Source organism: Ostrinia nubilalis, chromosome 28 (assembly GCF_963855985.1).
Source record: "Ostrinia nubilalis chromosome 28, ilOstNubi1.1, whole genome shotgun sequence".
NCBI lineage: Eukaryota > Metazoa > Arthropoda > Insecta > Lepidoptera > Crambidae > Ostrinia > Ostrinia nubilalis.
In genome coordinates this window covers 6,573,253-6,588,217 of record NC_087115.1, presented here as the reverse complement: position 1 = coordinate 6,588,217, position 14,965 = coordinate 6,573,253, and the positions used below count along the sequence as shown (strand labels likewise).

Below are 14,965 nucleotides of genomic sequence, written 5' to 3'. Positions count from 1 at the left end.
TTATACGCAATATTTTTAATTTTTAGTTTTTTTTGTGTTCACGCATTTGAAGTCGGTTTTATTTTTTTTAAAAGTTATTTTGTAACAAAAATGTATTCTCCATTCATAGCGCATAACGGAGTAGGTTCCTGTGGTAGAAGAATGGTGTAGGAGGCAACCCTCTTGCACCTTTTTGCTTCGTTAAATCCTGCGCTGCTGAAATCGTATGCCTTGACTGCACTGTTACATTTGTCATCCCTCACTGCGTTATTTTAAAGTAATGTCCAACGTGAATTTAATTTAAGACCCAATATGTTCTCTTGTTTTTTAAGGATTAAAGTTGTTCATACGAATTACGACAATCTGCTCGACACTCGATGCGCGCTCAAATTCAAAGTGTTTCAACGTTTATAATAATTATGACTTCAAGTCTTAAATAATAAATTAAGAGCATTAAAAACTATTTGCAATGTGACATGTAATAAACCATTTGAATTTAAATTTGAACAAAAAAAAACAGATCAAACAATTCAAACATGTTTTCCGTTCTCTGCGCATGCTCATAGAATAAAATTAATTTTATGTGGGAAGTGGGAGTTCTCCAATAAATAACATTGGAGTAAATGTGATAACTGGATATATCTCTTCACTAGAAAAGTATTACATTCTTTTACTATAATAATTACACAACTAGTTCGTCTTGCGTCTTCCGTCGTCCACAACACACAGCATTGACAGCATACAACAGACTCCTCTTTTAAACTACTATTCTCACTCTCAATTCTCGTTCCTCATTCATCCCTTCCGTTTCCTCCTCATCATTCAGCGTTCAAATCATTTAAACTACACTCAACATCAAATAAATCGCACCTTCCGCGACGCAAACTTTAAAGATTTTCTTCTGACACAATCATGATGGTGCCCCAACAATATTGGTGTTATTTGAAAGCCCAATAAATATCCTTAAAGAAAAACACATTTAATTTCTAACGGTCTTATTCATAATAAAATGCTAATATAGGTTTAAAACCTACATTAGCTAAAACGTTTGATAGGCTTAAAACACTCTTATAAACCTCTGATAAAAAACGTTATTCATAATCGTTTATAAACCTTTGATAGCTAAAACAGAGTTTAATATTTTCTTTCCACAGACTATACAAAAAGAATGAACGAAAACAGCTTTTTTGGTGATTTAACTTGATGGACCATGTAAAATCATAGACAAATCGCAGAAAAAAAAAACAAAAAATTGGCAGCTGTGACGTTTTACTTACTGACATTGACATTTGGCACTAAAATTTAATAAAGTTTTCGGTTTTTTCGATCAACTCCCAAGTTTTATCAAACTTTTATAAAACTTGGGATTGTATGTTCTGGATTCTGTACCTCTTACCCTGTACTCTGCAATAAGCTCTTACGACGACCCGGCTAGTTACATCGGATACTAATTATGTCCATGACGAAGGAGAACAGACCGCCTAAAAGGCAACGATCAGAAAACTGGTTGGAGGAAGATAAGGTAGTACTTATTTTTAGCCTGATAAAGTGCCTACTAATTTTTGTAGCATGGTTTTATTTATGTTTGACGCCTAGTGTTTGCTTTTCAGTATTTGCTGAAAGAGTTGGTGAAAGAAAGAGTAAATGCAATCGAAAATAAAAATACAGACACTAACACGAATAAACGGAAGGTTGCGGCTTGGGCTGATTTACAAACAACGTTGGTACATCTTTTGATTTCTGCCTTCAATATAAAATTTTGCCTTTACCTGTAATTCAAAATCCTGTCATTTCTTTTTCAGGTTTAATTCAATGTGCGCTGGTATGAACCGCTCCATTACCCAGTTAAAATCGCAATGGAGCCTCATAAAAATCAGTGCGAAGAAAGACAAGACCATTGCTAGGCAGGCTCAAATTAAAACTGGCGGTGGTCCACCATTATCAGTGCCTGACGATAGGGCTGATGATATAGCATCTTGGTTGCCCAATGAATTTGTAGTCGATGTTAACAGATTTGACTCGGACTCAAATAAAAGTGAATTAATTAACATTCAAGAGGAGGAATCAACTCAAAATACGCAAGATCAGGAATTGATAAATAATGAAGAAATCCAATATGAATTGGTGGTACTTGATGAAGAAATAGAAGATACACATGCTTGTACTACTAGAGGCATATTGGAAGATAAAGAAAATAAAAAAGTAGAGGCAAAAGAAAATAAAGCAAAACCTAATTTTAAAGCACCAGCAATCAAAAAAAAAAGGAAACTGTTAAACAAAGAAGGCTTAATTGATTTAAGCAAAGTTAGGATTTCCGAAATTGCAGAAACAGAATCAAAATGCCGGATTGAACTGCATGAAGTTCAAATGGAAAACGAACGGAAGAAAGGGAGAAACTTGGATCTTGAGCATCAATTATTACAGGAAAAACTTAAATATTACACTCACATTAATAAAGAATAATAAGTCTTTTGATGTTAAAGTTTTTCAAGTACTAACAGATTCTAAATAATAAGTTAGTTCCTCCCTTACTTCTGTTTGTTTTTAATTTGTATTTTATGCAGTTCCAATCCGCATTTTGATTGTGTTTCTGCAATATATTTAGACGGCTATGAATATGTTTACTAGTCATAACTTAATAAGAGTTTGAGATTACTATTAACTAGCTGTTGCCCACGACTCCGCCTGCGTAGACTACTATTTCTGTAACCTACAGGATCTGTGCATTTTTCCAGGATAAAAAGAAGCCTATATGTTATTCGAGACTATATAATCTATCTGTTTTAGCAATTTATTTGTTTATAAGAATTGAACTGTGATTTTTAGTAAGTAAGTTTAATAATTGTACTTAAATTAGTGATATAAAGTAAATACACATATGCCTAGTCACAAACATTCGCCTTTATAATAATAGTGTAAATTATGGTTATTTTGTTTTAAATGTAGAAGGTTGATAACCTCCGAATAGAAACGTTTATACTTAAGCAATTTCTTTGTTTTAAAGAATTGAACTGTGATTTTTAATAAGTAAGTTTGTTGAAACTAATTGTACTTAAATTAGTGATATAAAGTAATTTGTTTTGAATTTTTGCAGAATAATTGCTTTTTTAAAGAGAACTACAGGTTTTGTTTTTGTGATAGTAACAAATTGGACTGAAAATTGAAATACAGGTATTTTTCAATCAAATATTCTTTTTATTTTCATTAAGATGCCAGGAACAGTATCTGAAAAATTAAAATACAACATTTTCATGAACTCAAATGACATTACATAAAAGTAAATCGTTGGAATTTATCAAAATGTATTTTAGTACCATTCAAAAATGTTGATTTATAAAATTTTGTAGTATCAACTGCGACCTACGCCTCAACAATGAAGGTCGGTTGTCGTGAACACTGTTCTCCGTCGAAAGTTGCGGAGTTACAGGGACCTGCTCCATATGTTGTTCTGAAAAATATTATGAATTTGTCAACATTTTGTCATAAAGATTTGTATTCCTTATGTACAGTCAAATTGATAACATTTACCTAACAATGTGTCATTCATATCAATGGCTATATTATGTAATACAGCCAATGCTATGATCACAGCTTTTCCATTTTGGAGGCTTACTGGTAAGCCATGGAGTAGGCATTGGAACCGCTGCTTCCACACCCCAAAACACCTTTCAACAGTGTTCCTAGTTGAGATGTGAGCATTATTGTATGCTTCTTCTTCTGGACGACTAGGCCTTAAAATAGGTGTAAATAGATATGGCAGAAGAGGGTAGCCCGAATCGCCAATAAGGCGTCCTCTAAACTGCCTATCCTCAAATCGTTGTTTTATATTGCTCTCCATAAAAATTCGACTGTCATGTGTACTGCCTCGCCATCTAGCCACTATATCCATTATTTTGAGGTCAGCATCACAGACAACCTAAAATAAAAAAAACAGTATCCTGTAGGTAATCCATCCAATAATATAGTGTTGAATGTTGCTAAAATTTAGATCATACAAAGTAAAAATTATAGACATTATTAAAACAAATCTTTCTCTGTTGTAAACTGTATAAAATCAAAATATATTTTACCTGAACATTCAGGGAATAATAGCCTTTTCTATTAATATAGTACTGGGCCATGTCACCTCCGGTTTTTTTAATTTTAATGTGGGTGCAATCTATGGCTCCTATCACCCCAGGAAAATTTTTAATTGCTCTAAATTTGGCACTAATTCTTTCCTGCTCTCCTATAGTGATAGGCATTTTGATGAAGGAATTTGCCTTATTCGCGATTGCATGCGCGACTCTGGCGCATATCCGGCTCACTGTCGGCTGACTTAGGCCATGGAGGTCACCAGCATCATCTTGTACCTGAAAATGTATGAAAATAATTATAGCAGCCACGACAAAGGGATAAAATAAAACACTTTTTTGTGCTTACCTCACGACGTCCCCAACATCTTATGGCCACTAAAACTTGCAGTTCAGGACACGTGCCACCACCTCTAGCGCTCTGAACCAGATCATCTTCCACCAAATCTATGATGGTGCGCACTGTGTCCTTATTGAACCTATATTTTATTTTAAAATTTAGGTCCCGCAAATCGAATGGGTTGCTTCGTTGGCGGTAGAGCTTTCTACGTCGCGCTGGGTCGGCATTATTGGCTAAATGCACAATTGCATTTATAGCATTCATTTTCACAAGCAAGGATCACAGCAAGGATATTTTGAATAAATAAACCAACGAAGTGACATTCATATGAAATGACATTTATAAAAGTTAGGTTAAAATAGGTTTATTAGAGCTTTAAACAAGGCCCGAGCTCTCGATAACTTATCACACAGTTATAAGAGGATTTTAGCGCTAAATGACGATTATGAATAACAATTTTTATCAAACGTTTTATAAACCTCTAATAAGCATTTGATAAAATGTGAAAAATGATTATGAATAAGACCGTAAGTAAATGATTAACATACCATAAATGTGACTGAAAAAAGACCTCCCTTTGGGCTCACCTCTGGGATCAATTACACCAATAATTTTTATGGTTATAAAACCAAAATAATGATCTCACGTGTCCTCTTTAACAGATTGATAGCGATTAATCCCAACTTAACAGTTTTATAGCAATAAAAGTCGGCTCAAGCGTAACTACTAACTACCTATTTTTTGAAGAAGTAACTCTGGATCCTTCTAAAGACACATTTTTGGGGTGAAAACCTTTCCTTTAATGAAATGAAGTTTAGAACTAGGCTTTTAAATGGTGCCAATATTGGTGGGAAGTGGGGATGCATACGTTTAAAAGTGCTTGTCACGGGAGGTGCGATTTATTTGATGTCGAGTGTATTATTGTATTATCCGTTCACAAAACTCGTTAATCCTACATTGATGTTTTTTCTTTTATTTCAGTTCTAATACTAGGCTCAGCCTTCGGCCAGCCGTTGCCCGAGCCGGACCCGCAATGCCCGTGCTGCCCCTGTCCCTGCCCCGAACCCCCTCCCCCCTGCCCCTGCGACCCCTGCGCCCCCTGTGACCCCTGCGCCCCTTGTGACCCTTGCGCCCCTTGTAACCCCTGCAACGGGGAGGCGATACAGATCGGTCCGTGCAACCCCAACGCGCCCCTCGTGAATTATGCTTACGGGCAAGCGCCGGCAGGTAAGATTCAACATCATCATCATCATTTCATCACTGATCAGTGAAGAGGCTGGACTAGCCGACTCGTTATTTGAGGAACGCCTCTCGACTATTATGGCGAGCCCACTCGTGACACAAGCATATGTAGCTTAGTACGAGGGGCTAACGGGACTATTAGTAATTTGTGCAATACAAATGCTCCTGCGAGCCCTGCGCCCCTTGTAACCCCTGCAACGGTGAAGCGAATAAATGTGAGTAAAAAAAAAACTCATAAAACTCATTTATTTTTGCAAATAGGCTTTTAAAAAGCATCCACTTTTACACGTAGTGTCAGGCTACCTTGTCACCCTGTCTGGCCAACGCGGGGAGTGTAGGCCAAACCCTCCATTTGCCGTTGGTGTATTAGAGAAAGAAAGAAACAAGAATGATTATTTGGCACCAAAGCATGGGCTCATCAAAAAACTTATGAAACTTTTAATAGTATAGTTATTAACTAAAGAAGGTTTGTACTCCTGCAGTGAAGAAGAAATGACCTGATGGTGATCTAATGCCCGGCTCCTACTCTAAGGCTGAGAGACGCTGAGTTGCACCACCATATTTGATAACCGTGACTATAACGATAACCGGTGTTTTTGTATGCAGTTTGACAGACTTTTGACGTTTATTATTTATTAAGGTAATGCAACGTAAGATGATGCAACCCAGCCTAAACATTATACTCTCTTCCCCAGGACAACTGATCATAAGGCCAGGACAGATCCGGTTCCCGACCCCCTCGCCTATCATCGTGCGACCCGGGCAGATCACCCCTCCAGCCCCCCCTCGGATCTGGGTCAGTCCCGCTAGGGTGCAGCCCCCAACTCCTGCCCCCATCACGGTCAGACCAGGGCTTGTGAGACCGCCGATACCACCCCCTATTTATGTCAGGTAAGAATTTGACCAGGAGTAAATTGTAGTGTAGTTTGTGGAAGATCTACATATGTACTGGTCGCAGTATTGCGACTCACAATACACGTTACACACTAAGTATGTAGGTACTTCCTTTTTATGATAGGTAAGATCTCAAACTAGGTGTTTGATATTACGCTGTAGACAGTCATTTCCGCTTTGCACTGAAGGGAAGTCGAACCCTAACTTCGAACTCCTCTTATGTTCTTCTGATGTCCTGTCTGATGCCCAATGACAGTTTAACTTTCCCCTGGTACAAACTTGACCTTCACTGGTTGGGTTGTTGGCGGTCAAGCTGTAAGATCCTGGCGGCACAAGAGTTGCAGCGGTGGGAACGAGAGGTAGGAATAGTTCCGTGTAGAGAGTGTAGACTAGCATGATATTCCGCCAACAACTCTGTGACCTGTGTGTGTATTTTTTATAATAGCTATCAGCTATTTTGTTATTGTCAAAATTTATGAACAGCCATGTGCATAGGCGCCTGACAGGAGCACAGAGAAAAGGTCTTTTGACAAGAAGAGCTTATAATTATAATGTGAAGTGGGATAACAACATAGGATATCAACTAAAGTTCACTGTAGATCATATGACAATTTAACTCTCCCTGGATTTTAAAGGCGGTTAAGGTCTAGATCCCGTCTACACAGGAGTTGCAGGGAAAGAACGAGAGGTATGAATACTCCAATATCCAGAAGTATTAATGCTCTTCTTCTTCCTCAGGCCACCACCTGTGCCAGTGCCGCAGCCAGCTCCCATATGCGTGAGGCCACCACCAGTCCCCGTGCCACGCCCACCACCAATGAGGGTTAGTGTACCTCAATACTAATGTAGAACAGTTTTATAACTGTCAATGAAAGACAAACTTCCGTATTCACAAACGATGCTTGCTTAAGTGAAGCAACAAATCGAACGCACAGCGTTAAATAAAGCTCTGTGATTGGTTCATGCGTCCACGCGCACTGTGAGACCTCGTAGTAATGTTTGTGAATACGGGCGTAAGAGATATCATTCTTGTTGTTGAAAACTCATTAAACTCATTTATTTTTGCAAGTAGGCTTTTAAAAAGCACTTTTACACGTCCCAGTATTAACCCTACCACTGCTTCGGGTCAATAAATGGACCAATGTTGAGAAGAAGCAGCGCAAGAAACTCAGTCACTATTGTCGGTTGGCTTTACATTCTTGCTTTACATTCTTTTTTATCGTAAGGGTTGTTAACAAGTAGTCATAAATAAAGTTATGGTATCAACTTTGATGTGAGAAAAGAAAGATCGTTTATCAACAGTAAATCTGTCAAAATAAAATCGATAATAATTTGAGCGCATCCAGATACATTCTTTTTTAATAAAAGTACCTATTTGCTAAACATCTAAAAAATTTTTCAGTCTGATTTATAGTATCAGTCTAAATTGATTACTGTCCAATCATTTTCCAATCTGATCATCTTCATCATAATTTCTCTTGATTATCTGTTTTTATGGTATAAAACTAAGAGTATTAATTAACATTTTTTTCCCTTCAGATCCAACCTCGCCCAGTGGTCCCGCCTCTACCAGACACTCTGATCGTGAAGCCGCCCAAGATCATCGTCCCCGCCCCGCCCGTCATCGTCTTCCAGCCGAATCCGCCCAGCAGTTTCAGGACCATCGGCTCCGCTGTCATCAGCCCATACAGAGGGGGAGGAGGCGGAGGAAGCGGAGGAGGCGTATCCCCTTACCCCTGGTCGTTCCCGTCCCCTTGTCCGTTCCCCTGCCCTGAGACATCCCCTTGTCCGTGTCCATGCCCTGAGCCGTCCCCTTGTCCATGCCCCTGTCCTTGTCCTGAACCCTGCCCTCCACCTTGTCCGGAACCCTGCCCTCCTTGTCCCTGCCCCATAATGTCCCCCTGCCCGTGCAACCCTTGCAATCCTTGCGCGTAAATATATAAACTTATGTATATTTTAGAATAGCTACGTTTGTAAATACGGTGTGATTGAAATAAAGTGCGGGTGTTTTTTGCATATTATTTTTAGTTTTTGTTTTTACTTTATACTATTATTATAATTAATACTGTCCTATATTATTTAACGTGTGGAATAGATATAAAGAATTTTAATTATTATTTAAAAAGTTACTGATGCTGTGTCATCGATAATTCTACAATCGCTAAATGTATACAGCTAAGATTGTAAGTCGAAGTTCGTGTTTTTTTACATTTGATAAAATAGTGCAAGGGCTTTCCAGTCATTAGAAAACTATAAATAGGTTTTCTGAAAGAACAACAAAAACAAAACACATTTTTTCAAATATATACAATTTATTTGCCAATGAGATACATAATACAAAATTTAGAATTTACATAATATCAATACATTTTTTTTCGATCTAGATTACAGCATTTTTGTTCAGCAATCCAAAAATATAAATGAATCTATTATTATTAACCAACTATATTGCCAATTAATAACTGATAATCCTATGAATAGAATCCTGAGAGAATTTTGCGGATTTTTAATAAGAGAGAGAGATAAGTTAACTGAGTACCATAAACTATGATAATGTTGTAACCTAGATCATTTTTATAATGCTTACGCTGGGTTGCACCTTTACTTAACCGTAACTGTAACCATAACCGGTGTTTTTGTATGGAGTTCAACGACTTGCTGTTAAAGTTAAAGTGTAACCCAGGCTTAGAGATGAGAGACCATAGATATAATTAGAAGCCAATCATGCAGTGGTGATCGTTGTTATAGGTTTTCAAGTCAGATTGTCGACTGAGAAAAATCGGTGCAGTGCCTCTTCCTATTACGGTGTTGGAAACGTTAGAGGAAACGGAGGAGGACTGGTTCTTTATAAAAAAGCCCGGCCGTAGGGCAGGCCGAGGCCCAAAGGACTGCCCAAGGGTCCACCGAGGCCCAAAGGCCCGCTCAGAGGCCCACCGAGGCCCAGAGGACTCAAAGCCCCACCTAGCAGACCGTTAGGGGCAGTCTCGCAAACAGTCGACGAGCCTAGAGAATTCAGGCCTCCAACTGCAAGTGGGCCAAGACTTCCTAAACCGCCAAGGCCTCCTAACCCCAATCCGTAAGATCCAAGGCCTCCCAACCCAGCAAGGGGCGACAACCCACCAAGGTAAGGAAGCACGTTAGGGGCGGTTTCGCAGACTGTGGTCGCTCCACCAGCGGCTAGCGGCGGGTAGCCGTATCCAAGCCCACCAAGTCCTCCCAACCCTCCCAGACCTAGACCTAGATTAGAGTAACCCAGTCCTAACAGACTGGGAGCAGTTTCGCAGACAGTTGTGGCTCCACCGAGTCCGCCCAATGGGTATCCTCCTAAATATCCAAGTGGGTACCCCAACCCTATTCCTCCTAAACCGCCAAAAACATTAGGGGCGGTTTCGCAAACCGTTGTCTGGCCTCCATAAGGGAGGGCCAGGCCTAGAGTTCCCAATCCGAGGCCTACGTTAGGGCTGGTCTCGCAAACGGTTGTGGCCCCGCCAAATCCGTTAAGTCCGTTAAATCCATTAAGTCCGTTAAGTCCGTTAAGTCCGTTAAGTCCGTTAAGTCCGTTAAGTCCGCCAAGTCCGCCATATGGTAGGCCGTAGGGAAGTAGATTGGGCGCGGTCTCACACACGGTGGTGGCACCATAGGAAGGTACAGGACCATAATTCGGTGCTGACTCGCATACCGTCGTTGCCCCAAGGGGGTTGCCAAGGGGATTGCAGTAAGCGGTGCTTAGCAGCGCTGAAAAGGGATTAATAAATATTATGTACAGATAAAAAGTGAGGAGATCCGTAAACGAACTAAAAGTCGCTGACATAGCCCGACGGATTAGCAAGCTGAAGTGGCAATGGGCAGGGTACATAGTACGCAGAACTGACGGCCGATGGGGCAGCAAGGTTCTGGAGTGGAGGTCGCGTACCGGAAAACGCAGCGTGGGACGTCCACCCACAAGGTGGACCGACGACATCATAAAGGTAGCAGGAAGGCGCTGGACGCAGGCCGCTACCAAGCGGGCAGCATGGAAAGCATTGGGGGAGGCCTATGTTCAGCAGTGGACGTCCTATGGCTGAGATGATGATGATGATGACAGATTAAAAAAGAATTAAAAAAACAAAAGACCTGAGTGCCCAAATAATTAGGTTTAAAAAAAACATTGAAAAAAAGTTGAACTAAAAGTCTACTAAGTTTATTAAATCGACATTCATAATGTAGAACAAAAGGTAGGATTCTAAAGTCACAGCTAGAGGTATCTGAATTCTGAGTATGAGTTTACATCAAAAGTTCTCACTAGAGAGCGCGTTAAAAAATGTATGAAAATTTTAGTTCTTGAACGTTTCCGCTAGGGGCGCTGTACAATCCGTCATACATTTAATGTCATTTTCAAATCACCCTGTATGTATTTGGGACATGTACATTTGGTGCCCTGAAAAGGGCCTTCATTATGTTGAATTTTTAAGTCCACTTATTTTCCATCATGTCATCATTCATAATTATCCAATTTATTTCTTTTCTTGCTGTAATTATTCGAACAACTTGAATTTGTTCATTTTACTTGAGGTAATTTATTACTTGTGAACGTGAAAATCACAAGAAACTCTAATGTAAAAACAAATTTACTTACCAATAAAGAAGAAGGTAGTTCTAAACGCCATCTTTCTTTCTCCCTACGGTCTATGCTGAAACGGCTGAAACCCTCAGTATTTATACTGAAAGCCTTGATATCCCATTTTACGGTTGAAAACCATATACGAACATCTTTACACAATTAGGTTTTAATTAAAAAATGTTTGGAAATATTATATTTTGTTTTCCTATGGGAAGATTAAAAATTCTTGACATACTTCTGATGTTTGGGATTGTGGATTTTGTAATTAAACGTATATTTTAAGCGATATGTTTTAAAGAGGGTCTTTTTACAGACAATGAAAGCACGTGTTTATCTAAGCATAAGTTAAAATATTTAAAAGTTTTAGCCGAATGGCAGGGCCGTCTTTAACCTACTAGGGGCCCTGGGCACTTAAGGATCAAGGGGCCTTATCATCTGGAGAAAAGGTATTTTGAGCACATGGGGGCCCCTTCGGTTGCCCCTGGGCATGTGCCCAAAGTGCCCAGTAGGAAAGAGGGGCCTGCCGAATGGTCAAGGTGTCGGATTGGCCGACTCGAGATCTAAAGAACGCTGGTTCGAACGCCACCGCTCGACTATTGTGGTGAACGCATTTGTAACAAGCATAATTATTTAGCTTAGTAAGAGGGGTTAACGGGACTATTTGAGACTATTTAAAAAATAAAAGAACTTTTGGACACAACAAGAAAGCTCTTGGCCTGCCTCTCACATGGTAGAAAGTGTGATCAGGCCGAAGCTGGAAGCGAGCTTCACCCGGAATCCTCAACCACAGAGCAACTGGCTATCTTACCTATAACTGCTTACTCTGATTAAATTCGTTGCGGGTCTAATGACAGTTTAACTTTCCCTCGGGACAAACTTGGCCTTCACTGGTTGGGTTTGGCGGTCAAGCTGTAGGTCCTGGCTACACAGGAGTTGCAGCGGTGGGAACGAGAGGTGGGAATTATCCCGTATCTTACCTCCAACTGCTGGAACACAACAATGCTGTTAACATGGTTTTTATGACAGACTTAGGTAAGATAGTAAACCTCGTGGAAAGGTAGTTTTTGGATAAAATGTGTTTTGTCGGTCTCATTAAACGATAGAGTATTAGTTTGTAGACTTAAAATAAAGAAATATGTTAATATAAAGCATTTTCTTCAATAGGTAGCATACGGGACTATTCCCACCTCTCGTTCCCACCACTGCAACTCCTGTGTAGCCAGGATCTACAGCTTGACCGCCACAAAAACCCAACCAATGAAGGTCAAGTTTGTCCCGGGGGAAAGTTAAACTGTCATTGGACCCGCAACGAAATTATCAATAGGTAGCATGTCTACCTTTTACTTGGAATTTTATTGATAAGTGTAAATTACGCGAAATTGCTTACCCAATTAAAAAGTACAGTTTCTTTTAGTTACCTGGAACAAGAAAAGAATAAAGAAAATTAGTTTTTTATGATACTACATCTTAAAATCATCATCATCAGGTCATCTAGTCTCCACTGCAGGAGCACGACCCTCTAATTCAGGGTTTCCCAATTTTTTTTTTGCCAAGGAACCCTAATTGATTATACTTTTCCTAGCGGAACCCCCGTACTACTCCACCCGCACAAGGGAGGGGCCCTTGTGCGTAAACAAGTCGGTGCGAGTGAACAACGTCGGTCACGAAACGTGGGATAATATTTTTTACGGAACCCTTGCGGCCTTTCCACGGAACCCCAGGGTTCCGCGGACCACCTTTCGGGAACCGCTAATTAGGCTAACTCACCAGAGGCAAATGGAGGATTAGTCCTACACTCCCCACGCTGGCCAGACGGGTTGGGGAGGCCTGTGGCCTGTGTCCTAATTCACGTATTTTGACAGTCAAGATCTCGCTGACGTTCAGAAGTCGTCCCATTGAAAAACAGTTCTAAATCCGTATTCACAAGGGTAATTTTGATAGAACGATTACTCGATAGGATCGCAACTCAGCGATTTGTTGTCATTGAAGTTTTGTTACGTCGTCCCATTGAATAACAGTTCTAAATCCGTATTCACAAGGGTCATTTTGATAGAAAGATTACTCGGTAGGATCGCAACTCAGTGTTTTGTTGTCATTGAAGTTTTGTTACGTCGTCCCATTGAAAAACAGTACTAAATCCGTATTCACAAGGGTCATTTTGATAGAACGATTACTCGATAGGGGCATTTCTACTGTACGGTGTATTTTTTCTCAATTCGGTGCTAAAATTTATATTTAGTTTTTTAAGTAGTTTCAATACAAAAAAATAAATGTTACTCCATTCTGAATGTAAAAATAGCATTGTCACTAAATATTGTGAAGTGGTTTATGAGAAATGTTAAGCATCGAATTGAGAGAGCACCGAATTGAGAAAATGAATCACGGAATTGAGAAATGAATCTCCAAATATAAAAATCGCTCCGCAAACTTAGAATTGATGACATTATGAAGAAATACCTAATGTATTTCAATAATTAATATAATAAATACTTAAAACGTTTTGATATCTGACGATTTGCTGGTCTATTAGTTAGATGGTTCATTTTAGGTTTATGTGTCTGAAATACCAATGGAATAAAACAAAAATCCTAATCAATATGTTTAATTTTTTAATAAGCAACTATAATAAATTTTTAATTTTTATATAATATTATTTTAATTTTATTTAAATAAAACAAATAAAATACATAACACAGGGTCTCTTTGTTTATTTATTCTTAACCTTAAACATAAAACAAATATTGCAAAACCCAAGAGCTAGATTGACCTGACACTATACCGAAGATATTATATAGGACGTCAGTTTGTACACGATTAAAATGGCACTCAAATAGCTGAAATACAACAAGGCACCAGGTGTTACGGCATTATAGCTGAGCTTCGCCGGTACTAAAGGCTCTACAGAAGCAGTTCAATTCCGTCATTCTCGAAGAAAAAACGCCCCCGGCATGGCACAGAAGTGTGGTGATAGCATTATAGACTCATCTCACTTATGAGGTGTGTTTACAAGCTGTTTTCGAGAGTCCTTACAAAAAATCATCTCACTCGCAAACTCGACAACTTCCAGTCTTCCGAACAAGCTTGTTTCCGAAAAGGCTTTAGTATTATGGTACACACACAGGTACGCTACGGCAGATTATACAGAAGACCAAGGAGTCGCGATATCGGGGATGATATCGGAATCATGGCCTCCGTAGAGCCTTTCAACAAGTGGGTCTCAAAATGAACATGGTGTCATAGTGTTTTGTGTCATTAATGCATGTGAATTATTAATTTATTCATTGATTTATTAATCACTTATATTATTGTATGCCAACCAGGCGAAACATAGTGAGACTATCACAATGTAATATTTTTATCTGTAAGGCCGACGATCTGGTGAAGGTCGCGGGAAGAGCCTGGATGCGGGCAGCGCAGGACCGTTCATTGTGGAAAACCTTGGGGGAGGCCTTTGTCCAGCAGTGGACGTCATTTGGCTGAAAACGAACGAACGAAAATTTTGAATTGAATTTTGAATGGACAAGACAAAAATCATGTCAAATGTCCGTGTTGCACCCACTCCTGTGAAGGTTGGAGACTACACTCGAAGTTGTTGACAATTGTGTATACCTGGGACAAGAGTCCAGATAGTTAGGTTCAACTTTGAGAAAGAGGTCTATCGCTGAATTCAACTCAGCTAAGCATCGATCGGGAAGCTTCGCTATTACGTCTGAAATACCGCAGCGTCTTAAGACAAAAGTCTTCTACCAGTGTGTGTTGCCAGTTATGGTGTATGGATGTGAAACTTGGTCGCTTACTATGAGCCTAATAAGAATCAGAAATGTGAATATCGGCAAG

At 39.5% G+C, this 14,965-nt stretch overlaps 3 protein-coding genes and 1 long non-coding RNA gene across 4 annotated transcripts; 2 read left to right on the top strand and 2 right to left on the bottom strand.

Annotated features, from left to right (window-relative positions):
- Positions 1 to 1,202: 1,202 nt before the first annotated feature.
- LOC135085545 (uncharacterized) lies at positions 1,203 to 1,990 on the top strand. The gene is made up of 3 exons (XR_010260157.1): positions 1,203 to 1,501; positions 1,576 to 1,699; positions 1,782 to 1,990. It is a non-coding gene; the product is annotated as an uncharacterized LOC135085545 (long non-coding RNA).
- A 1,200-nt stretch (positions 1,991 to 3,190) lies between these two features.
- LOC135085447 (putative nuclease HARBI1) lies at positions 3,191 to 4,920 on the bottom strand. The gene is made up of 5 exons (XM_063980243.1): positions 4,402 to 4,920; positions 4,050 to 4,331; positions 3,508 to 3,895; positions 3,294 to 3,427; positions 3,191 to 3,204 (listed from the first exon to the last, which is right to left on the bottom strand). The coding sequence occupies exons 1-4, from the start codon at positions 4,654 to 4,656 to the stop codon at positions 3,297 to 3,299; spliced, it is 1,056 nt and encodes a 351-aa protein (XP_063836313.1). The 5' UTR covers positions 4,657 to 4,920; the 3' UTR covers positions 3,191 to 3,204; positions 3,294 to 3,296.
- A 332-nt stretch (positions 4,921 to 5,252) lies between these two features.
- On the top strand, positions 5,253 to 8,549 carry LOC135085227 (uncharacterized). Its single transcript, XM_063979983.1, has 5 exons — positions 5,253 to 5,268; positions 5,374 to 5,619; positions 6,330 to 6,525; positions 7,267 to 7,351; positions 8,068 to 8,549. The coding sequence occupies exons 1-5, from the start codon at positions 5,253 to 5,255 to the stop codon at positions 8,461 to 8,463; spliced, it is 939 nt and encodes a 312-aa protein (XP_063836053.1). The 3' UTR covers positions 8,464 to 8,549.
- A 655-nt stretch (positions 8,550 to 9,204) lies between these two features.
- LOC135085540 (shematrin-like protein 2) lies at positions 9,205 to 11,208 on the bottom strand. Its single transcript, XM_063980323.1, has 2 exons — positions 11,144 to 11,208; positions 9,205 to 10,263 (listed from the first exon to the last, which is right to left on the bottom strand). The coding sequence occupies exons 1-2, from the start codon at positions 11,172 to 11,174 to the stop codon at positions 9,374 to 9,376; spliced, it is 921 nt and encodes a 306-aa protein (XP_063836393.1). The 5' UTR covers positions 11,175 to 11,208; the 3' UTR covers positions 9,205 to 9,373.
- Between the last annotated feature and the right edge of the window lie 3,757 nt (positions 11,209 to 14,965).

Bases quoted from the DNA above. Each gene is read 5' to 3' on its own strand.
- LOC135085227 (XM_063979983.1), top strand. The intron at 6,526-7,266 runs GTAAGAATTTGA...CTTCTTCCTCAG, and splicing joins CCACCCCCTATTTATGTCAG to GCCACCACCTGTGCCAGTGC. The intron at 7,352-8,067 runs GTTAGTGTACCT...TTTTCCCTTCAG, and splicing joins CACGCCCACCACCAATGAGG to ATCCAACCTCGCCCAGTGGT.
- LOC135085447 (XM_063980243.1), bottom strand. From the start codon at position 4,656: ATGAATGCTATAAATGCAATTGTGCATTTAGCCAATAATGCCGACCCA. The intron at 4,332-4,401 runs GTAAGCACAAAA...ATACATTTTCAG, and splicing joins GATGTTGGGGACGTCGTGAG to GTACAAGATGATGCTGGTGA. The intron at 3,896-4,049 runs GTAAAATATATT...TTTTTATTTTAG, and splicing joins ATTATTCCCTGAATGTTCAG to GTTGTCTGTGATGCTGACCT.
- LOC135085540 (XM_063980323.1), bottom strand. From the start codon at position 11,174: ATGGCGTTTAGAACTACCTTCTTCTTTATTG. The intron at 10,264-11,143 runs GTAAGTAAATTT...ATCCCTTTTCAG, and splicing joins AACTACCTTCTTCTTTATTG to CGCTGCTAAGCACCGCTTAC.